At 65.0% G+C, this 21,172-nt stretch overlaps 2 protein-coding genes across 12 annotated transcripts in view; one reads left to right on the forward strand and one right to left on the reverse strand.

Moving 5' to 3' along the window:
• ENTREP2 (endosomal transmembrane epsin interactor 2) overlaps positions 1 to 15,199 on the forward strand; it is a 52,058-nt gene extending 36,859 nt beyond the window's left edge. Inside the window, exons 4-15 of one of the 6 annotated variants that reach the window (XM_070400316.1) lie at positions 1,398 to 1,532; positions 2,203 to 2,310; positions 3,040 to 3,200; positions 3,930 to 4,065; positions 4,759 to 4,834; positions 4,918 to 5,127; positions 5,870 to 7,360; positions 9,362 to 9,431; positions 9,610 to 10,614; positions 11,257 to 11,885; positions 12,832 to 13,043; positions 13,189 to 15,199. In XM_070400316.1, the coding sequence (XP_070256417.1) occupies positions 1,398 to 1,532; positions 2,203 to 2,310; positions 3,040 to 3,200; positions 3,930 to 4,065; positions 4,759 to 4,834; positions 4,918 to 5,127; positions 5,870 to 6,147 (1,104 nt within the window). In that variant the 3' untranslated portion in view covers positions 6,148 to 7,360; positions 9,362 to 9,431; positions 9,610 to 10,614; ... (1 more) ...; positions 12,832 to 13,043; positions 13,189 to 15,199. Of the gene's footprint in view, positions 1 to 1,397; positions 1,533 to 2,202; positions 2,311 to 3,039; positions 3,201 to 3,929; positions 4,066 to 4,758; positions 4,835 to 4,917; positions 5,128 to 5,869; positions 7,361 to 9,361; positions 9,432 to 9,609; positions 11,886 to 12,831; positions 13,044 to 13,188 lie in introns of all 6 variants that reach the window. The other 5 variants (XM_070400314.1, XM_070400315.1, XM_070400317.1 and 2 more) reach the window with 5 other exon arrangements.
• APBA2 (amyloid beta precursor protein binding family A member 2) overlaps positions 9,715 to 21,172 on the reverse strand; it is a 37,945-nt gene continuing 26,487 nt past the window's right edge. For 4 of the 6 annotated variants that reach the window (XM_070400311.1, XM_070400308.1, XM_070400309.1 and 1 more), the window contains exons 6-14: positions 18,829 to 18,974; positions 18,181 to 18,216; positions 16,316 to 16,402; positions 14,763 to 14,948; positions 13,431 to 13,610; positions 12,813 to 13,025; positions 11,742 to 11,861; positions 10,691 to 10,831; positions 9,715 to 10,537 (exon numbers count right to left, since the gene is read on the reverse strand). In XM_070400311.1, the coding sequence (XP_070256412.1) occupies positions 10,466 to 10,537; positions 10,691 to 10,831; positions 11,742 to 11,861; positions 12,813 to 13,025; positions 13,431 to 13,610; positions 14,763 to 14,948; positions 16,316 to 16,402; positions 18,181 to 18,216; positions 18,829 to 18,974 (1,181 nt within the window). In that variant the 3' untranslated portion in view covers positions 9,715 to 10,465. The remainder of the gene's footprint in view (positions 10,538 to 10,690; positions 10,832 to 11,741; positions 11,862 to 12,812; positions 13,026 to 13,430; positions 13,611 to 14,762; positions 14,949 to 16,315; positions 16,403 to 18,180; positions 18,217 to 18,828; positions 18,975 to 21,172) is intronic. The other 2 variants (XM_070400312.1, XM_070400313.1) reach the window with 2 other exon arrangements.

The following is a 21,172-nucleotide window of genomic DNA, read 5'->3' on the forward strand; positions in this document are numbered from 1 at the left end:
GCCTGGCCACATGGCTCAGTGGTTGAGCGTTGACCTATGAACCCGGAGGTCATGGTTTGATTCCTGGTGGGGGCATGTGCCCGGGTAGCGGGCTCGATCCTCAGTGTGTGTGTGTGTGTGTGTGTGTGGGCGGGCAGCCCATCAGTGATTCCCTCTCATCATTGATGTTTCTGTCTCTCCCTCTCCCTTCCTCTCTGAGATCAAGAAAAAGATACATATTAAAAACACAAAACAACCCGCCCTGGCTGGTGTGGCTTAGTGTGCTGGGCTTTAGCTCAGGCACCAGAAGGTTGCTGGTTTGATTCCTGGCCAGGGCACATGCCCGGGTTGCAGGTTGGATCCCCAGGGGGCAGCCAATTCATGTTCCAGTCTCTCACATTGATGTTTCTCTGTCTCCCTTCCTCTCTCTCTAAAAATCAATGAAAATATTTTTAAAAATACCACCACCAACTAACCACATTTGCACTTTGAATGTTGACCCCCTTAACCTCATCTGCTACGTACCCCGACCCCAGGACCCCGCAGCTCAGGGCGGTTCTGTGGCTTGTCCCAGGTTACCCCGTGAGCGATGGTCGCCCCATAAGTGAGTGGGTCCGATTCTGTCCCTCATGCTTTGGTTTCTATGTGTCTCGGCCGGTTCATTGCCCCCGAGATTCGCAGGCGGCCTGCGGGGGCACCCCCTCTTTCTGTGGTATCAGCCCTTCCCACCCCTGGACAGCGGACAGGCCGTACCCGAGAGGGGCAGACCAGCCGCTCAGTGCTCCAGAGTCAGGAGACATCACAGCGACCCCATCTGCAGAGCTCTGCTGCCTCCGGTGACCCGACCCCCAGGGCCACTCGGCAGTAAACCCAGCCCAGCAGGCAGGATGTCGGGGTCAGAGAGCTCATCAGGAGCCTCCGGGGACTTTCTTAGAACCAGTCACCCATTCAGGGAAACGCTGAGGATGCACGTCCGTGCCTGTCCCAGGGTCACTGAAGGGTTATTGACCGACAGACTGCCTCGCAGCCAAGCCCAGGCTCCCTCCCTCGCCCCCTAGGGGCTGTGCTGCCGTGACATTGATCAGTTCTCCCCAGGCCCAGGCAGGACCACGTGCAAGCATTCCTTCCTGGTTGTTAAAACGACTTAGCGTGGGTGCAGGCCACTTTAAAATAAGTATTTGTGATTTCAGAGAGGAAGGGAGCGGCAGAGAGAAAAACATCCATTTGAAGCAGTTCGTCCTGGGGTTCTCCATGGCTTTTGCCAACAAAACAAAATAATCGTTTTGGGCTTCATGACTGAGACTAAACCGGGATGCTTTGAATCGAGGCATTGACACGTGTGTGTGTGCGTGTGTGTGCGTGTGCGGTGGGCCCGCCAGGCCGGCCGGCGCTCATGGCGGCTGTGCCTGTCCCCCTAGATTAAGTTTGACAGCGTGGAGGTGTGCATCTGCTGTGAGACGCAGCACCGGGCGGCCGGCTGCAGCAACCTCGGGGAGACGCTGAAGCTGAACCCGCTGCGCGAGGACTGCAACGCCGTGCGGCTGACCCTCAAGGTGACGCCCCGGGGAGCCCGCCCTGCGTCCCGTCCGTGCTCACGGGGTTCGGGCGGTTCCCTCCGTGCGCGTTGCCCCGAGGTCAGGGAGCTGCAGGAGGGACTCTTTCGGGGACTTATTTCCAAGGGTCACAGATTCCACTGGAAGGTGCCACCCTCCTCTCGGGCCCCTTGGTCCCCTTCCCTTTCCTGCCTCGGACGGATGTGAGGGTGGGAATGGAGGGAAAGTCTTGACGAATTTCGGACTCCTGCTTCCTAATGTGTTTGCTGCCCGCTGTCAGGGAAGATGGCTGCTGACTTTCCCTTTTTTTAAAAAATAAATGTTTTTTTGCTGACTTCAGAGAGGCAGGGAGAGGGAGAGAGAGAAACATCAACGATGAGAGAGAACCATGGATCGGCTGCCTCCTGCACGCCCCACACTGGGGATCCAGCCCCTAACCTGGGCCTGTGCCCTGACTGGGAATCGAACCAGCAACTTCTTGGTTCATAGATTGACGCTCAGCACTGAGCCACACCAGCCAGGCAAGGCCAGTGTTGATTATGGAAATAAAACATCACAGGAGAAAGCGTCCGTGAGGTGGAGGCGGTTGGCAGGCTGGTCCTGGGGTTGGAGGCGTGCGCAGGGCCTGCCCGGCCGCCCGGGGAGCTGACCTCCGCGTCTCTCCTCGCAGGACCTGCTCTTCAGCGTGTGCGCCCTCAACGTGCTCTCCACCATCGTGTGTGCCCTGGCCACCGCCATGTGCTGCATGCAGATGGTCTCCACCGACATCCTGCACCTGGTGAGTGGCCCAGCCCCTCCTCCGGCCGGTGGGGACTGACGGACGTGGGAGAGCGGACATGCCCCTGGGTCCGAGGTGGATGCTCAGCCACTGGGCCACGCGGCCGGGCTCTGGCCAGATGCTTTGTAAAGCAGGGCCCTGCAGGAAGGGCTGTGTAACCAGGGCCCGTGGCCTGGTCTCCGTGCTCGTGGGGGGTCAGGGGGAGACGCAACGCCACTCCTGGCACCAGCACCAGCAGGGTCACCAGCATCTTCACCGCCCAGATCACCAGGCCCGGCCCAGCGCCACTGTGCCCAACTCTCCTGGGACCCACAGGGACCTTCATGAGGCCTGGGGTCAACTGAAGTGCGTCTGGGTGGCAGGTGCTGCGTCTCTGTCAGACAGACCAGGACTGGTGGGCGTCTGATGAGTGAAAAGCTGGTTACAGTCCTGCTGGTGTGGCCCAGTGGTCAGAGCATCGGCCGCACACCAGAGGGTGGTGGGTTCGTTCCCCAGTCCCGGTGAGTGTGTGTGGGAGGCAACCAATAGATGTGGCTGGCCTTCTCCCTCCCTTCCTCGCTCTAAAAATCAATTTTAAAATCTAAAAATAAATATAGTCGAATGTGTGTTTAGCCGGCAAGGCCCAACAGTTTAAATGACGTAAGTCCCAAACTGAAGCTCATGTGCAGTTAGGGCAGCTGGACACGGGCCACACAAGGCGTCCCAGTCACAGTGCACCTCTGCTTCCAGTTCCTTCCACACAGGGCGCCTTCCTCCAGCCCCGCCTGCCTGACCCCGCACGGCACCGTCCTCCACCAGACGCTGGACTTCGAGGAGTTCGTCCCCCCTCTGCCGCCGCCCCCCTACTACCCTCCCGAGTACACCTGCACGCCCCCCGCCGAGGCCCACAGGTGGGTGTGTCCGCGGTGCCTGGGGACGGGCTGACGCCAGGGGAGATGGGGAACGATTGGGCAGATGCACGTGGCAGACGCCGTACCATCTTCAATAGAGAAGCTGTGGAGGAGGCGGGGGGAGTGCAGGCCATGAGAGCCGGTTGGTCAGGGAACAGAGCGTGAGCAGCAGAGGGAAGTGACTCAGAGCGAGAAGTTTCTCTGGGTGTCTCTCCAGGACACAGAACCAAACCCAGGAAACCCAGAGCCGCTGTGGATGGGAGCCCTTGATAGAACAGGTTAAAGATGGAGTCAGCTAGGGAGCATTTTCATTTTAATTTTTTAAAATACTTTTTCAGAGAGAGAGGAAAAGAGAGGGAGAGATAGGAACATCAATGATGAGAGAAAATCATAGATCGGCTGCCTCCTGCACGCCCCCTACTGGGGATTGAGCCCACAACCCAGACACGTGCCCTGACCGGGAATCTGAACCGTGACCTTCTGGTTCATAGGTCCACGCTCAACCACTGAGCCACACTGGCCGGGCTTTAATTTTAATTTTAATGGACAGAGCCATTGAGTTTATTGAAAATGGTGTTATCTTTCCAGAAAACAAAAGCTAAAACTGTGGAGCGAATTAGGCTTTTACTTCACAAACACGATGAGTATCCGACCAGGGGGAGCTGACAAGCACACTGTCAGCCTTCGGGGCTCCTCCCCAGGGGTGACAGGCGATGTTTGCCTCCTCAGGGGCCTCCACCTGGACTTGGCTCCCACCCCATTCGGCACCTTGTACGACGCGGCCATCAACAGCCCCGGCCTGCTCTACCCCGCGGAGCTGCCCCCGCCCTACGAGGCCGTGGTGGGCCCGGCCCCGCCCAGCCAGGTGAGACCCGCCCGGGAAACGGCTCCCTGCACGCGGGCCTGCTGCCCGCACGGGTCTCTGTCTGAGCCTTTCACGAGCCGGTGGGATGCGGGTGTCACCAGCGGTGGTGGGGAGCAGGCAGCAGGCCAGAGGGCAGAACCTGGGACCCACCCAGTATTTGTGCCTCTTCCCCTCGGCCCCTCAGGCGTGTCTGAGCCTAACAAATACATTTTTCCCCCACTTCCACTGCCTGTGTGTGTGTGTGTGTGTGTGTGTATTTCAGAGAGAGGAAGGGAGAGGGAGAGGGAGATGGAAACATCAATGATGAGAGAGAAGCATTGATCGGCTGCCTTCTGCACACCCCACACTGGGGATCGAGTCCGCAACCCGGGCGTGTGCCCTGATGGGAATAGAACCCTGAACCCTTCAGTCCACAGGCTGATGCTCTATCCACTGAGCTGCACCGGCCAGGGCGCCTTTATATATTTTTAAAAATATTTTTGTATTGATCTCAGAGAGGAAGGGAGAAGGAGAAAGAGACAGAAACATCAAAAGTCACAGAGAAACGGCCTTGAGTTTGGCGAGCACATCCTCCACCTCACAGCCCGGACTTTCGGGGGGAACATTAGTGCCCGCCCCCCAGCATTTCCTACGAGACGGTGGGTTCCGAGTCGCCCTCCTGACCGGCCCCTCGCTGCCTGTTTCTGGCTGTAGGTCCCGAGCACAGACCAGCAGGGGGCCCAGACCAGCTCCGGGGACCCGGTCGCCTCTGCCGGCTTCTGCACACAAGGTAACCTCACCTGTCGGATTGGAGATAAGATGTTTATCCTTTCCTTTTTTTTTTTTTTTTTAATATGTGTTTACTGGTTTCAGAGAGCACCAGCCGCCCAGGCTCCCAGGGTGCCACCGCTCTGGGCCCCAGCCATCTGTCCCCCGACGGCCCCGAGGGAGCCCCGCCGCCAGCCCGGCACCCTGGCCTCACATCCCCCGGGGGCCCCAACCTGGGCACACGGACACCTCCGGGCCCTGGCCGCCTGGCCCGCTCCACCAGCGACCCCACCGTGCGTTCGTCCGGGGCAGCAGGTACGACTGCCCTGCCCACCTGTCGCCCCACATGCTGGCTGTGGTCTGAACGCCTCAGGCCTCGGGGGCCCTGGGTCCAAGGCCGCCCTGGGAGCCCTGCCCAGGCCACAGTGACACATGGTCTGATGCTCAGTCCCGAAGGGAGGTGGACAGTCTGAGGCCCCAGCTGTGGCGCCTGCAGGCCCACTGCTCTGCTCTGCTCTGCTCTGCCGGGACGGGGGGTGGGAAATCTGGGGTGATGAGAGCCACCGGGTCGGCCGGCCAGGCCCCAGCGCAGCCTCCGGGCCGAAGTGCCGAGCACCAGGCTTTGACCGTGAGCCTGTGGGCTCCACCGGGCCTGGCCCGGGCTGTGCGCTCCCCCTGCCAGTGTCCGCCTGGGATCTTGTTGCTCAGATTGGGACTCTGTCCTCCCCTCCCGGGGCCTGCCCGCAGCACCGGCCGGGCGCTGATTCCAGCCTAGGGGACAGAGGGGCCTCTGCCTGCGGCCCTTCTCCCGGGCTGCGTGGCTTGTGCCTGTCCGCAGCCCCTCGGCCCCACTAGGTCAGTGCCACCTTCGCTCGGAGCTGAGGGGCCAGGAGGGACCAGGAAGCAGGGCCACGCCCAGCCGCCAACCCAGGACCCAGAGCTCCCGGTAGAACTCGGGTCCCTGCGTGTCGGCTTTTCCGAGATGCACAGGGCAGCCGCCCTCGGTGCTGTGTGGTTTGGCCTGTTTTCTCACGCCATCTTTCCCCTTGACTTTCAGTCTCCCGGTCTCGCTCCGCCGTGGCTGCCTGCACCCGCCGACACCAGCCATCCCCATCCGGGCACCCTGACATCTGGGAACCGCAGGGGCGCCCAGAGCCCGAGGCCTCGCCGGCGGTCGCCAAACAGCGGCCGCGCTCCGTCGTGGACAGCGAGGCCCACTCGGGCACCGGGGGCCTGGTGGCCAAGTTTCTCGGGCGCTCCAGCCGCCCCCTCTCCCCCGTGGAGCGCCCCATGGACGGGGCCATCTTCAGTGCGGCCGTGCTGGACCAGGTGTGAGACGCCAGCTGTGGGCGTGGACACGGACAGGCTGGCGTCACAGGGGCCTGTGGGGAGAGGTGGCCCCGGAGGACCTGGGGGTGGCTGCCGGCCCCTCCCCCGGGGGAGCTGGTCCATCGTATCCTTGGGGGACACACGTCCTGCCCAGCGCAGTCACACCGAGGACCGTCCGTCTGTCCAGTGCGCACCTGGCTTTGTCAGGCACGTGGGCTCTCGGACTGACCAGCCGCTCAAGAAGCCAGGGGCAGGCGACTGTCGGGTAATGAAGACGCGAAGTGCTTCCAGCCCAGGATTCTCCCCGCTTTGGTTCCCGACGTGGACAGAGGGGGCACGGAGGCTGAGGCTGCTTTCTCCTGTCCTGGGCCCCGCTTTGCCTGTGGGGCTGAGGGAACCGTGCCAACATGTACGAAGGGGGACAGGCGTGGAAGGGGCTTTGTGGAGCGCCCCCTCTCTCAGCCCTCCCCCCGTGGGGGCCCCGCCTGGTGCTCTCCACCGTCCCTACCTGGTGCGAGGACCGCGGAGTAGACACTGTGGTTGAATCCGTCACAGGAACCCTTGGGACAAGCCACTGCTTCTCGTTTTCTTGCATCTGTGTGGAGCACAGAGCTGCCACAGGACCAGTAAACTGTGCTCAGTTTCTTAGGAATCGCAGGCAGGGTTTGCAAACCCTCCCTGAACCCTGCCTCGAACCAGGCCCGTGTCCCCCAGATCCATGTGTCTCCCGAGAAAGCAGGTCTCTGCTGGCCCAGCCAGGCGGTGGCAGCCACGTCGGCGTTGGGAGGACCCAGGCTGTCAACCGTTTCTGTGCAAAACACCCCCCCGTGGGGCGTCTGCAGGAGCAGCCAGCAGCTGGGCACCTTGTACTTGGCCACATCCCCACGCGGGCCCTGGGGCACCTCTGCAGCCGTGGCAACACCTGGACCCACAGCGCAGCCACCAGCACCTGAACGGCCACCGAGGCCCCTGCACTGGACGAGGCCGCGACAGTCCCCGGGCCTGGCGTGGGGAGGACTGGACGGGCCCTCTGCTCTGTGGTCACGGCGGCCGACGTGAGAAGGGGAGCCGGGTGTCCAGCCCAGGAACAGGTCAGGGAAGGAGCCGTGAGATGGTCAGCTGTGGCCGCCGGGATCGACTGGCCGCTGCCTCCCGCCACTGAGAGCCGCAGGTTCCGGCCCCGCCTCTGGGACAGGCAGGACCCCCGGGGACACTGCAGGTGAGGAGTGAGCACTTCGCGCAGACGGGGAAGCGGGAAACCTGCTCTCTAGGTTCTCTCTCTTTAAAATTAAATGTCGGGGGTGACTGGCATTGGTTCATAGGACAAGGTTAATAACGTGGTGGTGTGGGCGGACGGGCTAACCTGCCGTCCGACGGTGGATGAGGGAACATGGGGTTTATTTAAGGGAAGGGGCTGGGGGATGAGATGTGCGGAGGGAAGGGCTGCAAGCACCGAGCCAGGGACACGGGGCGACGATGGCAGCCCCGGGAGCCGGCCGTCCTCCTCACATGATGGCAGCCCCGGGAGCTGGCCGTCCTCCTCATGTGATGGCAGCCCCGGGAGCCGGCCTTCCTCCTCACGTGCCGGCACCGGCGGGGCTGGGCCTGAGCGGGCGGCCGGAATGCAGGTAAGTGATCAGCGTTTTAGGGCAGTTTCCACTCCTTTATGACCCTGGGGTCAAGAGAGACTTCCCGGTCCTGGCCCTCCTGTGGCCGAGAAGGGAGGGTTTCCACGCCACAAGGTCCGTCTACGGCACCGTGCGCCCAGCACCCAAAGGCACATCTTCCCCCGTCACCATATATGAGGGCCCCCTCCCCCCAACCCCTGCCTCTGGCAGCCACCGCACTGCGGTCGTGTCCCCGATTCTCAGGTTTACGTCCACGAAGGAGATCGTACGGCTCAGCGTTGTCTGCCGGACGGATCTCACTCAGCATGTTCTCGGGTCCAGCCATGTTGTCGCAAATGGCGCTGTTCCCCTTGCTTAGGGCTGCGGAGTGTCCTGTTGTGTACGTGTGCCTGGTCCTCTAACGCGGACACTGGTCGTTTCCACGTGTCGACCACCGTGAATGCTGCTGCAGCGGACAGGGTGCAGTGCCTGTGAACACAGGGTGTGGAGGGTTTGGGGCTCACCCAGGAGGGGCTGCTGGTCCTGTGGCAGCTCTGTGCTCAGTTTCTTAGGAATCGCAGGCCCTTTCCCTAGTGGCTGCACCATCGCATTCCCACCAGCAGTGACTGAGGGCCCCCCCTTCCATACCTTCCCCCCACTTGCTGCTTGTCCTGCTGCTGCTGCCCCTCTGGCAGGTGGGAGGGGAGCTCTGCGTCTCCCCGACTGTCCTGATTGGGCTGTTGGCGTGGAGTTGGGCGCCTTATTCCTGTACTTTGGGAAGTAACCTTTGTCGGAGCTGCTGTTTGCAAATATCCCCTCCCGTCCGGTTTCTTCAGCTCCTTTGGTGCAGGAGCCTTTCAGTTTGATGTGGTCGCTCGTTCATTTCTGCCTTCACTTCCCTGGCCTTTGGGTCAAGTTCCTCAGACGCCCCTGTGCCCCGGGTCCCTGTGTTCTTCTGTGTAACTGGTTGCGGGTCCGACAGGTCGGTCTTTGATCCCTTTTGAATTAACGTTTGTGCGTGGGGACAAACTGTAACCCCGTTTCGCTCGTTTGCACGTGGTTTTCCTCAGCTGAGGGCTTCCCAAGTCCCCCAGCCAAGTTCCTGTGCAGGCAGTTAGGTGAGGGCTTTCCGAGGGCCCCCCAACATCTCCAGCGCAGCCCCCGCCTGGTCTCGAGGGGGCTTTTACTTCACAGGTCTCTGTGGTCGCAGGGTCACAGGGCCCCTGGGCCAGGCTTGGGGGGCTGTCTGCAGTTGCGACCTGGGAGTGAGGCCAGTCCCCCCTCCCCCGCACCAGGGCGGAGCTTGGGCTCCTGTGTGTGTGTGTGTGTGTGTGTGTGTAGGGGGGGCTCCAGGCTGGAAGTGCTCTTGAATTTGGATTTTCTGTGTATCATTTGGTGCCCCCCACCCCCCCACTGTTAGCCGTGGGTTTCCTCCCCAGGTGCTGTTCAGCCCGCCCTGGGCTCCACGGGGAGGCATCCCTTCCCTCCAGCTCCACTCCTGTGGGCTCCTCCTTGTCCCCCGAGGGTGTGGGCCTCCCCAGCAGACCCCTCGCAGCCACGTGGGTCCCATCGTCCAGGGTCCCAGGCTGACAGGTTGGGCCTCCCCACGCCAGGTGACACGGGACGGTGGCCCCAGAGAGAGAAGCCTGGCAGAGCCACGGGACAAGCTGCAGGGGACCCCAGGTGAGGAGACACTGAGGGGGATCCGGCTCCGTTCCCCACACACACACACACACACACACACACACGTGCACCTCTCCCGGGGGGACCCCAGGTGGCCTCTCTCCTGAGTTGGCAGCCTGTCTCCCTGCTGGGAAGAGGGGTGAGCCAGGTGACCTGTCACTGTCGCCGACCTGGGCAGGGAGAGGCCAGGAGGGACGCGAGCGGCACCAGGTCCCGTCCTTGGCCGCGGCGCGTGCAGGTGAGTGCGAGTCCGGCGCCTCCGTTAACAAACCAGCCACACACGGTGAGGACGACGTCGGGTTTATTATGGGTCAGCGAGGCTTCCTACGTGGCGCATGCAGCACACGGCACGCCGTGCCGACGGGAATCCGAGCGCAGTTGTTAGCGGGTAAGGCTTCTTATCACAGTGTATCTCCCGGACACGCGCCTTGGCCAGCACTGACCTCGGGGCGGGGCCAGGCTGGGGTCACCTTCACCCGCCGGGGCTGCTCCCGGGAGGCGCCTGGCCCCCAGGAGGGGCAGGGGGTGAGGTTTCTGTGTGTTTGGGAAGCACGTGTGTCGACAGGATTGTAAAGGGGGGGCGATGCCTGGGCTCCGCCTCGTCCCCGGGAGGAGCGTGGACAGGTGAGGACGGGCGGCAGGTGGGTCACCTGGAAACCCTGGGGTCTGAGGAAGGGGCTGTGGAGGTTGTCAGCCCCGCGGGGTTTCTAAGGATGGAGCTGGATGTGGTGGCCTCGTTCTTTCTTTAACTCGGCGACGGCTCCTCCTCAGAGTTCAAGACAATCGTGTCTCCCCAACGTCACTTACAAGGACGTCCTGAGAGCGGGGGCCTCCCAGGACCCCATCCCTGCCGCCCCAGGAGCTCGCTGTCTCCGGGGACTCGCTGGGGCTCGGAGGACAGACTGCACAGCACAGGTACACACACCTCGTCCGCCGCGACGGGAACAGCGCGATGCGCACACTGACTGCCCCGCGCTCTCCTTGGAGGAAGACAGACCCTCTCGTCAGGGGAGCGTGGGGTCCGGCCTCGGCTCCTAGATGTACAGCGGGGTCTCCTGGCCCGTGAGGAGCCGGAACATGGCGGCGGGCATGGTCTTCATATGGATCTGCCAACGAGAGAGGGGCTGAGGCCTCCCTCCTCCCCTCCTGCTGCCAGCGGACGTGCCTCCCTCCCCCACCCCAGGTCTGGTGCTGCCCCTCCCGCGCAGGCTGAGCAGGTGGGACAGACGGGAGGGACTCGCCTGGGGCCTCGGTCTCACCTCCCCGACCGAGTTGGACAGAGCCTGCACGATCTTCTCGTGGGCCGTGGCCACCACGCTCTGCCCGTTGATCTCGATGATGCGGTGGCCGACGCGGACGCCCCCTCGCTCGGCGATGCCGCCCCGCATGAGGCTGCAGATCTGAGCAGACACGGTCGTTAGCAGGCGGTCCCACCACACCGCCCGGCGCTCCTTGCCCCCAAGACGGGCAAGGACTCCACCTGCAGGCACTGCCCAGTGGCTATCGTCTCTCTGAGGTTTTGTCTTTTTAGGGATCCTCACACCTAAGGGCCGGGACTCCCGCCCGTCACAGCCGCTTCTCCAACCCCAGCTGGAGTTTGGGGGGCAGGCTGCCCCTCTCAGAGGAAGGCGGCGTCTCCCAGCTGGAGACTTTGTCCCGTGGTGGGTGGTGGTGTGGGAAGAGAGGAGGGTCCCTTTTAGAAAAAGCGACAACTGGGTCATCCAGGGCCTGTCTGCCAACGACGCCTGTGCCGTGGGTGTAATGAAGCTGAAAATGGAAAAGGCACTTGAGCAAGACTAACGCCGATGTCGGCAAACTTTTCCAGGGAAGCTGGCTGCGTGGCACACCGAGTCAGTGGGCACGGCGTCCCAGCGAGAGGAGAGCCCGCCGGCCACCAGGGCCTCGCGTGCACGCCCGTGGCCTGGTTACTGACGCCGTGGGCCCGGCAACAGACCGACCCCCGACTGCCCACAATGCCGCCACTTCAGCTGGAGGCTGGGGAGAGTGACCTCGCCCCTGAGAAACAGGACCAGCCGCGGGGAGTCCTCTCTGCCTTTCTAGAAGGTTCCCCTGACCAAGGACACACGCACACGGTCCCACGCAGGCCGAGAACAGGAGCCTGGGCTGGAGAGCTCGGGCCTGACAGACGGGCCCGGAGTTGGGGGCAGACCAGCTCCCTCCGGGCAGCTCGCTGTGGGTGGAAGTGAGTCTGACGCTGCGGGGCTGCCAGGGCCCTGCCTCCCTCCCTGCCTGGCTGTGTCCCTGGCGGACCGGCGCCCAGACCCTAGCGTGGCCGGGGAGCGGACTCACAATCCCGTTCTGCACGCTGAAGCCCAGCTGGTACTTGAGGTCTGGCCGCTTGATGAGGACCGTGGTGACGGGCGGGCAGCTGACGATGTTGAGCTTCACTTGCGTCTGGTTCTTCAGACCCTGCAGAGCGGGGACAGGAGTCAGGTGAGCACGGCCGAGCAGGAGCCCGTGTCCCTCTGAGAGGGGTGAAGGCGTCACCCACCCTGACCCGTGTGCAGGGAACCCAGGTGCAGGGTGGGCTGTGGCCCCGTGCCCTGAGCTGCCCTCTGCTCCAGACAGAGCCAGATGCCAGGGTCTGTGGCACTGGGCACAGCCACCCGCTGGCCCTAGTCACCGGGCAGAGCCGGGGGCCTTCCTGTGGGGAGGACCTGGGGACAGGAGTGCCTGGCTCAGTGGGCATCTGCCAGTGTCCACGCGACACGGGCCACCTGGAGCCAAGGCAGCTCGGACCCCAGAGAACGAGGCTCGGCAAGCGTCCAGGTTCTGGGAGGGCGGCCAAGCCTCCCCACGGCTCCTCTGGCCAGTCCTCAGCCCAGAGGCGGCTCGGGGCTGCCCGGAGCGGGTGGGTGGCCGCACACAGCCCTTCAGAGCTGGTGGCCCAGCACCCACAGCCCCCGGCGGGAGGCTCCACGCCGCCCAGGCCTCGGGCACCATTGCCTGAGGCGTGTCGTCCCTCGTCTGTCTGTGAGGTCACCCACCAGGTAGACACTCTGCTGGGCCAGCTCCTAGGGTCAGGCTGACGGGGGGGAGAGGTGTCCTGCGCCACAACCACGGTGGGTGGGGACAGACCACAGCGGGGCTGCCGCCCGGGGTCCCTGAGAGACCCTCCGCCTGACCCCTCTGGGGCCTCAGCTGCAAGCAGCAGGCCCACCCTCTTACCCGAGACCCGCCTCCCAGGTGGCCGGGCAAACCAGGACGGTTGGTCGCCTACACCGCGGGCAACGTGGGAGCCCTGGGCGACGGGACAGCCCCGGCCTCTCTGGCTTCAGCAGAGGCACCGCCTCAGGGGGGTCTCTGGACCCCACGCCTGGAGCACAAAGGAGGCGGGCGGGAGCCCAGGCCCGTGCGTACCTTGATGATGCCCTGGCAGGTGGCGAGGGGCAGCCCCACCAGGCTGGTGCCATCGATGGACATGATCTGGTCCCCGATGCTCAGCTTCCCCGAACGGGCGGCGGGGCCCCCGTTGAGCATGTTGGCCAGGATCACGGTGGGCAGGATGGAGCCCCAGCCCGACTCCACCACCACCACGCCCAGGATCTCGCCCTTGTGTTTCTCCAGCTGCAGCTGCAGGGGACGGGGGAGGTGAGCGGGGCTGTGAGGTGCCCGGGGCTGCCACCACCACCACCCCCTGCCCCCCAACCACCCTGGGAGCAAAGACTCCCGGACTCAACCCTGAGCCTGGTTTGCTTTTGCCTAAAAAAGTCCTTTTCTTCTCTCGGCCTCACAGGTCTCTCAGGAGCCGCCTGTCACCCATCTCCTCACTCCTGGTCGCTCCCACCCACCGGGGCTGGGAGTGGGCAGCCCAGCGGGAAAGGCGCCTTTTCAAGGTCGTTAAGACGGGCTGTCATCAGTGCTTCGTTACCAGGCGCATCCTGACACCCAAGTGCTCAGCCCCGGAGGCAGGAGCCAGGGGCAGGCAGGGGCGTGGCGGGTGCGGTGATGCCGGCGCGGTGCAAGCCCGGGGCTCACCTCCTTGCAGTTCTCCGAGTTGGAGAAGTGGATGAGGTCGTCGTTGTACATCTCCTGGGAGCTGATGATGTCGCTGTAGTCCTTCTGGCTCAGGTCCTCGGGGTTGATGCCGTTGGCGCGCAGGAACTCCTGGTAGGCCACGCTGAAGGCCTGGCCGATGGACTGCGCGATGAGCTGGGCCTGTGGGGAGGGCACCTCAGAGGGCCGCGGGCGCCTGAGGGGAACTGGGACCCTCCACGGCTGCCTGGGGCCCTTTCTGCGGCCGGTACCTGCGGCCGGGCCCTGGCTGCCCACCGGACAGTGTGGGGCGGGCACAGCCTCAATAAAGGGCAAAGCTGACCAGCGACCTGCTCACGACCACGGTGACCACTGTTTCCTTCCCACCCACCCCCCTCCCTCCAACGGGGGCGCAGGCCTGGGCATGTCCCCGGCCTGGACTCACCCGAGAGCCCGTGGAGGCCCCAGCCTTCGGACGCCAGGACCTGCCCGCCCCATGAGGTGTCCACCTGACCGAGGTGCCCTGCTCCCTGCACCCCTAGGGGACAGCTTACAGGGGCTGCCCAGCCCCCGGGAGGCCGTCCCCGCCAGGCATCTCTGTGCTGCGGGCTCCCCTCCCCTCCCCTGGCCCCGACTGGGGTGGGGCTTAGAACCCGGCAAACAAGGGGCTCCCCACTCCGAGGGGCCGAGAGGGCAGGGGCCGCAGCTGTGGCCCAGCACCTTCATCTGTGCACCTCACCGACCCTGCCTGGGGGGGAACCGAGGCTCACAGACCCATTGGTGTCCTGGTGCCGCCTCAGGGTCCCCAGCTGTTCCTCTGTTCACAGACCCTCCGCCTTCCTCACCTAGCGGCCACCTGGGTGGGGCCACCATCTGGGCCCTGCCCTCTGGGCAGCTGTGGGTGTCCCCTCACCCCCACCAAGGGAGTCCCTCGCACTCCGCCCAGGACGAGAACATGGCAGCTCCCAACAAGCCTCTTGCCCTCAGGCCCCTGCGGGGCCGGCACCCGGAGCCTCTCCTCCCCGGGCCCTAAGGCGTCCCCAGGCCTGAGCCACACGCAACGCCCGCCTGTCCGGCACCTGCGTGCGGTGGAAGGGGGTGCAGGAGGGTGTGTGGAACGTCTCCCCCTGGAAGCGGGCCATGGCCACAGCACTTCTGGGGACGGCGGCTTCTTAGCGAGAAGCCCGATGACGGCCCCGCCCACCCTGTCCTCGACAGGAAGCTGTCGGACCTCCCCGTGGCTCCCCGCGGGCCTCGAGCGACAGCCAGGTGGCCCCACCTGCCCGTGTTCCCCAGGCGCCTGCAGTGTTGGGGGCCCGCGAGGCGCTCACTCACGTCCTCGGACTCGAACACGTGGCAGATCATCTTGTACTGCTTCTTCCCCTCGGGGGCGCCCGGCGTGGTCTCGATGCAGTCCTGTGAGGCCGCCCGGGGCATGCGCCGCCGCGCCATGAGCACCACGATGTTCCCGATGTCCGCAATGTAGGAGATGGTGCGCAGGGCGTGGTCCATCATGGTTTCCTGCAGGGAGGGCGGGTCAGGGAGCTCAGACACTCCTGGAAAGCACACTCCAGCCCCGGCTGGTGTGGCTCAGTGGCTAGAGAATCGGCCTGTAGACTGAAGGGTCCCAGGTTCGATTCCTGGTCAGGGCACAGGCCCGGGTTGTGGGCTCCATTCCCAGTGTGGGCGTGCAGGAGGCAGCCGATCCATGATTCCCTCTCATCATTGCTGTTTCTATCTCTCGCTCCCTCTCCCTTCCTCTCTGACATCAATAAAAATGTTTAAAAAACAAATAAGTGGGTTTTGTTTAAAAAACAACAACACTGCAGTTCGTGGTTCCTGGACCCCGACACGCGTGATGCCCAGGCCAGACCCCTCTTGGCCTGCGCCCTGCGGCTGTTGGCTGCCTCCTTGGCCACGCCCCCAGGCAGCCAGCAGCACCCACCACCTGCCCAGGCTGTGACAGCCAAGAGGGCCTCCTGCCCTGCTGAGTGCCCCCTGGGGAACAGAGCCCCCCACCTCCCTGTCGCACCGCCCCCCTATTACGAACCACAGCGTTAGCTACAGCGGGAGAGCAGTGACTCAGGCCAGAGCCAACCTGCCTGCATTTACCCCAAAGGACACTCGTGGAGGCAGTTGCTGGGGGGCCCTCATCCCTGGGGGAGGCCTGACCGCCTGGTCCGAGCCAGGGTGCCCCCTGCAGAGTGTGTGCCTGGCCCAGACCCTCCACATGGAGGAGGGAAGGGAGCCCACACCACCTGGGCCGCAGCGGGGACACGACCCCATGGATGGGCCCCTCGGCCGTGGGGCCGTCACCCAAGGAGGCTGCACACAAAGGCCCTTTGTCCTCTCCCCACAAAAGAAAGGGTTTCTCAGCCTCCCCTCCTCCCGGGACACTTCCCAGCGGTGTGTCCTGCTCAGCTGGGGGTGGCGTTTCAGGGAGGGACACGGGAAGGGACGGGGGGCTCCCCGCACCTCCCCATTCTGGCCCGTCAGAGCCACCCGGTCAGCCTCTCAGTGTCAGAGATGTGGTCCCCCCAGTTCCCAGCTCATGGCAATGGCAGGCGCCTCCTGGCGGGGCCCAACCGACCACGGCTGCCTCCCCAGTCCTTCCCGGTTGCTCCTCTCCAGCCCCGGCCGGCACTTTCCTGCCGCAACTCTCCCCGGTTCACCCTCACCAGCACCTGGAACCCCGTGGTGACCCACACCCAGATCCCTCACCCCAGTCGCCTCCGGGCAGCCAGACCCCAGCTCACAGGACCGCCTGGCCCAGCCTCCTGGCACCGTCTCCGCCTGCCACTCCTGCCTGGGACCTGGGTGCCGCTGCGGCCAGCCCGCACCCCGTGGCCACATACGCGCCCCCCCACCCCCACCCCCAGCTCGCTCACCTGTGTGTCCGCATTGAGCACCTTGATCCTCTGGGTGGAGATGAACAGGTCCACCTCCGTCAGCGTCTGCGCATCCCCCTCGGAGTGCTGTGGGCGGCGGGGGCACCGTTAGGGCCGGGAGCAGCTGGGCAGAACCCGCCTGTCCCCCCAGCCCAGGGGACACCCTCGGGGACGCCGCCCGGGCGTGGAGCAGCCGTCGGAGGGAGAGCTGAGAAGCCCAGAGCGCGAGCTGCAGTGACTGAGCTCTGCCGAGCGAGCCGAGCGAGCGAGGGGCAGGGGGAGGCGGCGCTTCCGGGAGGCTGAGCGCAGAGGGAGGCCGCACGATTCCCGCTCAGATCCGAGTCCCTCCGCCCGCACACGCGGTCTCGGTCTCACACACCTGGCCCCCCGCCAGGGCACGGTCCACGGTCCGCACCACGGGAGCCTCAGTACCCCCCGGGCCCGGGGAGAAACCTCCCCAGACGCTGGGTTAACGTTTTCTTCTGATGGAAACCGTCACCGCCATTCACCCCCCCCTCCCCGCAGGCTCGGCCCCGGCTTCCAAAAACCCCGAGGGCAGCACAACCCGAGCGGATGGCCGAGTGGACGGCGGCGTGCTGCCCTCGCCGTGACGCTGTCACAGGTGCCCGTTCTGTCACCTCCGGGAGCACGCGTCTCGGCCACTGGCTTCGGGCACGTGCGTGCCTGGGCACTGCGTGAGGCACCTGCCCCGGCCCGTCTGCGGGCCCCCATCACTGCTGACGGGCGAGGACGCAGGCGCCCGCTTTGGGACGGGGTCAGCAGCCCCGTGGAGCCCATGCGCCTTATCTTCCCCGTCCACAGAGCAGAAGCTGCGGGAATGCCCCCAGAAGTCTGGGAGCAGACGCCCTGCTGGGAACCCTCAGGGGGGTCGCAGGCCTCCCTCGGAGAAACCCGAGTTCCGCTCAGCGCTCAGGGAGGAGGGTCATGTGGGCGCTCGGCCGCCGGCTCCCAAATGACCACAAAGACGAGAAGCCGAAGACTCACTGCAAACAGCCCGTGGTGGGAGGAGTTCCTCTCCCGTTTTTAAAAACGGTCCCTTCCCATCCAGGCGCCTTTTAAGCTTGTGTTCCTGGATTTTTGCTCAAAACCTTCTGGCTAAAAAGTGGGCCGGGCCCTGGCCGGCGTGGCTCAGCGGACAGAGCGTCAGCCTGCAGACTGAAGGGTCCTGGGTTTGATTCCAGTCAGGACACAGGCCCGGGTTGCAGGCTCCATCCCCAGTAGGGGATGTGCAGGAGGCAGCCGAGCCATGATTCCCTCTCATCATGGATGTTTCTCTCTCTCCCTCTCCCTTCCTCTCTCTGAAGTCAGGGGAAGGAGGCCTCGGTACCCAGCCGAGCCTTCTGCACGGCCCTGGCTGTCCGAGCACCGGAGCTGTGAGAAGGGCGGGCACTTACTAAACGGCCAGGTTTGCAAAGAACAAAGACCCTCCCGTCCGCACGCCTGTCACACTCCAGAGAGTCCGCCGCGGAGGAGGCGTCCCCGGCGAGCGGGAGCTTCTATTACCGGGCTGAGTAAATTAAACTTAATGAGTCTATAACTATCGGAACGGTTTAATTAATTCTCCACAGGGGGCCCGGCATGAACCGAGTCACGTGGCCGCTCCGACGCCCCCCTTAAACACGTCTCTGTGAGGCCCAGCACCAGACACTCAGAGACTGAAAGGAAAAGGGCCAGGACTCAGTTCTCCCGTCGGGGGCGGGCACACAGCGTCTGCCGCTTCATTCAAAAGCCCGTGTCTCCCGAGGGAAGAGGAAGAGCCACTTGGGCGTCACCCATGTTTCCGGTGGATCCCCTCCCTACCCCCCCCAGCGCCGCTCAGCACACAGGGACCCGCGGCTACCCACCGCCTTCTTCTTAATCTTAGCCGCTTTCTGCATCCTCTGACAGCGTGGGGAGGAGACAGAGGAGGGCACAGAGTTAGTTCATGTCGTGGTCCACACCCCAGCACTCGGACCTCCTGCCCAGGGGTCGGGGAGCGGCCACCCCCAGTGGGCACAGGGCCCGAGGGCAAGGCTGAGGAGGGCACAGCAGGCAGGGCCGCTGCCCTTGGGGGCTCACACCGAATGCCCTGTTCGCCCCCAGGGCAGCGCACCCACAGGCCACCCGCCCCCCATCAGCTCCGGGGCCTCGGCCTCGGCCTGCCCAGCGCACCCGGCGGTCAGCCGGGCGGCCACCTCGCGGAGCTGTGAGGGGCGGGTGTTCCTCGAGGCCATGAGGAGAATTCACTGTGAGGCCCGTCCCCCCACAAGCAATGATTCTCTCACGGATGAGCAAGTGGCGCTACAAGCCGCAGCCCCGGGGAGGTGACTGCCGCTCGCGTGGCCTCTGGGGGCCGTGGCCGGTGCACACGGGGAGCAGCTGCCTGTGCCCGGCCAGCCCCTCCCTCCGAGGCCAGTGTCACCGCCGCCGGCACCTCGGGCAGCCCCTGCCAGGGCCGGGGTGGGAGCTGCTCCCTCCGGGCTGGGCCCTGCGCCCCCCGCCTCCCCCTCTACCTTGACCCGGCTGACGGCCTCCTGGGCCTGCATCATCCGGATGTTCTTGGACGGGTTCCGCTCCGACAGCAGCTGGGTGGAGCCCAAGTAGTTGGCAGCGAAGATGATGCCGTCGATGAGGTCCTCTGGCTCGCAGGGCCCTGGAACTGAAGGGCCCCGTCAGCTCTCGGGGGGAGGGGGGGGGCAGGAGGCGTCCCAGCCAGGCCCCGGGGCGCGGGCCACCAGCCCCTCACAGAGCGCCCCTCTGCCCTGGGGCCTCGTGAAAGCCCAGGGCGGTCACAGCAGGCGCCCGAGCCCATGGCTGCCCGCACCCCCGGGCCACACGCAGGCACTGGGAGCCCAGATGCCAGCAGCAGCCACGCCCGCCTCCTTCCCCAGCGCGGCTGCGCTCACGGCCATGGGGCTGGGAGCACGGGGTTCTGAAGGTTAAGGCCGAACGTCACCAGGTCGGTCGGCCCTGGCTCAGGAGCGGCCCCGCCTGCTCCCCCCCTGGCAGGGCTCCGGGCCACTGCTGCCCTCCAGCTTCTTGGGTTACAAGGTGATGAGAGGCGGTGGGAGCCTAACTCTCGTTCGTCTCAACGAGCCTGCACGGCGTCAGTGAGGAGGGGGGGCTGTGAAGGGGCCTAGCGGGAACCCCCTGCCCCCCCAGCAGCAGCCGTGGTCGCGGTGGCATCGGCCAAGTCACCACAGCGAGGCCAGCCTCGCGCCTCCCTGCAGGGTGGCTACTGGCCACCAGGTGGCGCCGCTCTGGCTGCAGGAAAGGCCTGGGGTCCCTGCCCGCCCTCGGCCAGCAGAGCCCTCCTCTCTGTGGGGTGCGGGGCTGCATGGCACCCAGGGCCCATCCCCGGGTGGGGGTGGGGCGTCCCTTCTGAATTCCACCTGTGGAGGCTGCTGCCTGTGCCCCTGGCCTTTCTGGGGTCCCCGTCCCCGTGGAAACCCAGGCCCCCGAGGAGCTTCACTCAAGACTGGCCCCACTGCTCCCCGAAGGAGCCCCAATGCCTTGGGGCCCATCTGGGGACAGGGACTGGCTCCTGGGTGCAGAGGGGCCACCCCGGGCTGTGGGCCGCCACCCGCACCCGAGGCGCCTGCTCCACGGCTGCCTCCTGCGCCCCGTCCTCCCCGGCTGCTCCTTCTCCACACGAGGGGCAAGGGGCGCACAGCCCGCCTGCCGGCCCAACCGCCGCCCTGGCGCCCGCAGGGAGAAGGGGAGCAGCAGAGGGGCCGGCGGGAGGGCACGCAGCCCGAAGCAGCAGCGCAGAATTCCACCCTGAGCTGAGGCCACGGAGGGAGACAGGACACAGGGAGGCGGCCGGTCCCTTGCACTGTCCTCCGATGACACCTGCCCCCGAGTGTGTGGAGAACACACGTGTCTGCACAGCAGCGGCAGCAGGAGGAGGAGGAGGACGGGAGCTGCAGGCCCCTCGCTGCTGGAGGAAGCCCACCTGCCCTCCTCGCACCCGGGGATGGGAGGCCCTGAGCCCAGGACCCGCCCCTGCCTCCTACAGGGACTGCGGGGGCTGCATGTGCACAGGGGCTCCCCGTGACCTCACTGGCCCTGAGCCTGCCCCCCGCCCTCCGGGTCTGTGAGGAGGCGGCTGGAGTGTGGGCCTCGAGGTGTCCCGCAGAGCCCACCCTGTCCCCACCCCGGAGGCAGACCCAGACGCCCAACGGCACACACAGGAACGGTCCACGTCACGTCAAGTGACTTCGCCAAGTCACCATCCCTTGCGCAGGCCTGACGCACCTCTGAGCCCCACCCCGGCACGAGGACTGCGCGGCACATAACGCACACGGAGCTCCAGGCCGACGCAGCCCCTCAGCCACAGACTGAAGCACCAGGATGGCGTGCGGTGAGCGCTGCGGAGGGAGGGCCCGGGCGCTGCCCTAGGAGCTGAGGGTGAACTGGAACCAGCCATGGGAGGAGAGGAGGAGAGAGCTCTCCGGGCTGAGGCAGGAGCAGGTGCAAAGGCCCTGGGGTAGCACTTAGAAGAGCCACAAACTGCAAACCGCCTGGGCGTGGGGGTGGGGGGCTGGCAGCTGGAACAAGCCGAGGCTACGGAGACGGCTCCGCCAGAGGGGAGGCCTCACTGCAGGGCGTGGGGAGCAGCGACCACGCTGCCTTTAGACAGTAACTGGCTGCAGAGAGGCTCGCTGGTGCGGCCACTATGGAAAACAGTGTGGAGGTTCCTCAAAAAAAAACCTAACAGCAGAATTACCATAGGACCCAGCGATTCCATTTCTGGGCATTTATCAAAAACACACACACATGCTCTAGCCGGCTAGTTCAGTGGATAGAGCGTCGGCCTGTGGACTGAAGGGTCCCAGGTTCGATTCCCAGTCAGGG

The sequence above is a fragment of the Myotis yumanensis genome, unplaced genomic scaffold (genome assembly GCF_028538775.1).
Source record: "Myotis yumanensis isolate MYYU_CA2020_CCGP unplaced genomic scaffold, mMyoYum1.0.hap1 SCAF_20, whole genome shotgun sequence".
Lineage (NCBI taxonomy): Eukaryota > Metazoa > Chordata > Mammalia > Chiroptera > Vespertilionidae > Myotis > Myotis yumanensis.